At 40.3% G+C, this 4,395-nt stretch overlaps 1 protein-coding gene across 1 annotated transcript in view; it reads right to left on the bottom strand.

The window, feature by feature from the left end:
• Window positions 1–4,395, bottom strand: part of SKIV2L2 (Ski2 like RNA helicase 2) — a 141,353-nt gene that overhangs the window by 99,733 nt on the left and 37,225 nt on the right. Inside the window, exon 15 of the mRNA XM_019517860.1 lies at window positions 1,242–1,367. Within this exon, the coding sequence (XP_019373405.1) occupies window positions 1,242–1,367 (126 nt within the window). The remainder of the gene's footprint in view (window positions 1–1,241; window positions 1,368–4,395) is intronic.

The following is a 4,395-nucleotide window of genomic DNA, read 5'->3' on the forward strand; positions in this document are numbered from 1 at the left end:
CGCCCCACCTTGCCCCCACCCCACTTCCACTACAATGGACTTACTAGCTGCATGCAGTTCTCCAAGCTGCTGGGCTCTGCTCCTTGCTGCCTGCGTACTGCCCTGTGGCTGCACGCATGGGTATTTATTGGCTAAATTATCAGCCACATTGGGTCGATTTCTGATACAGCCTGTTTTTTTATTTTTATATTGGTGCCGATCTGATATTGGACCAATGTATTAGTGCACCTCCAGAGCTTACCATTTACACATTTTTCACCCCCTTCCACCTTGGAGAACTCAATACTACAACAGAGTCTCCCCTGCTTATCTTTTGCATTCCTTCACTCATTATTTCCTCCTCCCTTCTCTACTCTTGTTTTCCAAACTTCCACCTATTTACATTTTCACTGACCTTCTGTTACACTTTTAGCTTCTTTCTTACCTTGGAGATCTCGGAACAACAGCAGAGTCTCCCAATGCCTGAAGAAGGGTACTTGTGCCCAAAAGCTTGGAAAGAACTTTTTTCCAACTACTCTGTTGGTCTAATAAAAGATACTACATCTACTCAAAGATCCTTGCCAAGTTTTAATAAAAGATTCTTCCTAACTATTCTATATATTTCTAGTAAGCTTAAAAGTAGAAATTAGTAAAGTGTAAAAGTAGAAAGCGAAAGACATTTTTATAAACCACAATGGATTTAAACTTATCATATACATTGCCATTCATGTATGTACAAAGTCTCATAGGCTCGAAACTGCTGAACTTTACAGATTCAATTTTCCAGATAGATGAAACCTAAATTCTCCCCTAAGCATTAGTCCACAGGCTATTTTGATAATTAAGCAACTGAAATATCAATCCTATAAATTCTGGCATTAAATTTAGTATTTTGGAATTCTCTCTGGGCTTGCAGAATAATGCACATACAAGTAAATAAAACCAGTATTATATTATGCTAAATGTATTTTTTTTTCTGCTGTTATATTATGAAGATTTATAGCTGCCCAAATTTTCAGCCACAGAAGTACATAATGAAAGATGCAGAAAATAGTTTCTTGGTAAGTATGCAACATGCAATGTTCAGATTACAGTTTTATAATATTTGAAAAAGTCAGATAACCGAGTTAAGGTATTCACTGTAGAAATAGAATTCACCCACAACATACACACGCAGTGATTTGAATTACTGCCTGTGATGCAAAGCATAATTATACAAGACCATTCTGATAGATAAAAACAATTGTTTGCCTTCTGCATACCTTAAGAAGCTGTTTCCCGACTGTTGGACTCATCTTCTCATCCACCATAAGAATTACTATACCTCTGTCATCCATACCTCGACGCCCTGCACGACCTGACATCTGGATGTATTCGCCTGAGGAGATCTAGAATCATAAGAAAAAGAAAACTCCAACTATACCTGAAACTAGAGACATAGAAGGCCAAAACTGGTACATTTATCCAACTGCATAAAATAGTGGCTTTGAGCTGTGCAAAAAAATGAGAGTGGTATAACATAAGAACCATTTATTTGGACCTGTAGCAAGTAAATCAGTTATGGGCAACTGAAGTCCCCACTAAGGATATAGAACCACAGACAATTCAGGTTGGAAGGGACCTCAGGAGGTCGTGTAGTCCAACCCCCTGCTCTAAGCAGTACGTTGATAACAGCAAGCAATATATGTCCATTTATATCACAACAAGTTTGCATTATAGCATGTCAGTCATTGCTTTAATAAGGATAATCCATGAATAAAAGCTAACTTGCAAAGACTCATCGTTAGACAAGAGTCTGACGATGCTTCTAAAACTGAGGAAATAACGTAAGAAAGTGGGTGAAATTACATCAGGATTATCAGAATAAACTGTTAAGTTTCCCAAGTTTGTAACCCAGGAGTATTGGAATTCCAGCACCTCCTGGATGATGGCAGTTACAGGTGGATACGACTATCTGTTTTGAATATACTACAGTTACAGTGTTTGCGGTCTCCAGGTTAAGACTATTACAATGCACTCTACCTGAGGAAATGCCTTCAGATCCAAAGAGAGAATGTGTACATCTAACTGAACAATTAATAACAGATATGCACAGTATTTCTGCTCTACCACCATCTTACATTGGGCTAATCACTTGTTCTCTTCACATTTCAGTTTTCCTATACAGTAGCACGAGAACAGTGGAGCTTGCCTTCGCATCAGTTTGAAGTGTAAAAAATAAAATGTGTTAAGTATTATCATTATTACTAATTAGATTATAATAATTTGTTTAGCTAATGCTGAATATGGTCCTTTACAACCAGGTCACACACTGCCTTGACACAGGAGCTGAGGCAGATGTCATCTACCTGGACTTTAAGAAGGCCTCCGATACAGTTTTGCATCCCATTCTCACAAGAAAGCTAGCAGGCTGTGGAGTGGATGCTTACACACTCAGGTGGGTGGCCAACTGGCATAGGGACTGAACCCAGAGAATGATGGTGGATGGGTCGTTTTTGGCCTGGAAGGAGATGGGCAGTGGTGTCCTGCAGGGTTTGGTCCTTGGACCGGTGTTATTTAATATCTTCATTGGCGATTTGGACGAGGGTGTGGAGAGCACCCTTTCCAAGTTCACAGATGACACCAAGTTATGGGGCAAAGTTAACACACTGGAGGGCAGAGTGCAGATACAGGCCAATCTGGACAGGTTGGATCAATGGGCAGAACGAAACAGGATGCAATTCAAAAGACAAATGCAAGGTACTCCACCTAGGGAGGAGGAATTCCCAGCACACCTGGGGGATGACCTCCTCAGCAGCTCAGTGGCTGAAAGGGATCTTGGAGTCATAGTTGACTCCAAGATGAACATGAGCTGGCAGTGTAACAAAGCCATCAACAAAGCCAATCGCACCTTATTGTGCATTAGCAGATGCATGACCAACAGACTGAGAGAGGTGATGCTTCCATCTGTGAGGCATTTGATAGGCCACAGTTGGAGTACTGTGTCCAGTTTTGGGTGCCGCACTTCAAGAGGGATGTGGAGAATCTGGAGAGGGTCTAGAGAAGGGCCACTTGCATGATTAGTGGCCTCCATGCAAGACTCTACAAGGGGAGATGAGGGATCTGGATCTCTTCAGCCTTCACAAGAGACGTCTGAGGGAAGACTTTGTAGCAGCCTATAAGTTTATCAAGAGAGGACAACAGAGAATTGGAGATGTGGTATTTAACAGGGCACCCCTAGGAGTAACTAGGAATAATGGGTATAAACTAGTGGAGAGTAGTTTCAGGTTAGACATTAGGAAGAAATGTTTCACCGTAAGGGTGGCCAGAATCTGGAACGGGCTGCCTAGAGAGGTGGTACCATCACCTAACTTGGAGGTCTTCAAGAGGAGGCTAGATAGGCACCTAGCTGGGATCATCTGATCTTGGTCCTCCTTCCTGCCTGGGGCAGGGGGTCAGACGCAATGATCCTTCAGGGTCCCTTCCGACTCTACAATCTATGAATCTATGGTGGCCCATTTATTTCAGAGACCTAACACAGAATGTATACCACCATACAATGATTTCTATTTGCTGCTGTTGGTTTCTGGATGCATCGTATGACGTGCTTTTAAGTATTTTAATTGGTTTTAAGTCTCTGCCATTTACAGTTAGTTTCTCTTTTTACCCCATGCATTAGTATGACAAATTAGGTACTCTGAAGTACTTGAGCTCCTGGTATAATGCGGAAGGTGGCTGGAGTCAGAGCTCTCAGCAAGTGATCATCCTTATATGAGTCTGCTTGATCCTGGTCTTGATGATTTTCACGATAAAATACAAGATGAAACTTTCCCATGCTTTTCTTAGGGATATTGGAAACTATTAATTATTATTGGGAAAGACTGACAGGAAATGTGGTTTCAAAATTTGGACCAAACTGTATCTGAATATCCTGAAAGGTAGTTATGCAGGATTTTAAGCCCATGTTTTGATGTCCTTTTGCTAATTTTTAAAGCTGCTTATTATGTACTCTCTAAAGAAACCTAAATTTTAGCTAGGGTAAGTGTACATTCCTTAATAATTACATTAAGTATGCATGAACTAAGGTAAATATTTTTACTGTAGCAAATACAGAGTCTTTACATAAAATTAATCTAGAGACACCGTAAGTTCAAGTAACTAAAGCCAGTTACTCATTAATGGAATCCTGAACTTCACTCACCCATCGGAAATCTTTCCCATCGAATTTACGAGCACTCGTGAACAACACTGTCCTGGCTGGCATGTTAATTCCCATAGCAAAAGTCTCAGTTGCAAATAAGGCCTATTTAGAAAAGACAATATTAGACAACATTTTTCATTTAAGAACACTTAAAATATTCAGTGGCTAGATAAACCTTTTCCACCTGACATCACTTTTAATTTTACAGGACAGTTTATACATGTATTTTAAATATG

The sequence above is a fragment of the Gavialis gangeticus genome, unplaced genomic scaffold (assembly GCF_001723915.1).
Source record: "Gavialis gangeticus isolate Ggan-Ray unplaced genomic scaffold, GavGan_comp1, whole genome shotgun sequence".
Taxonomy (NCBI): Eukaryota; Metazoa; Chordata; order Crocodylia; family Gavialidae; genus Gavialis; species Gavialis gangeticus.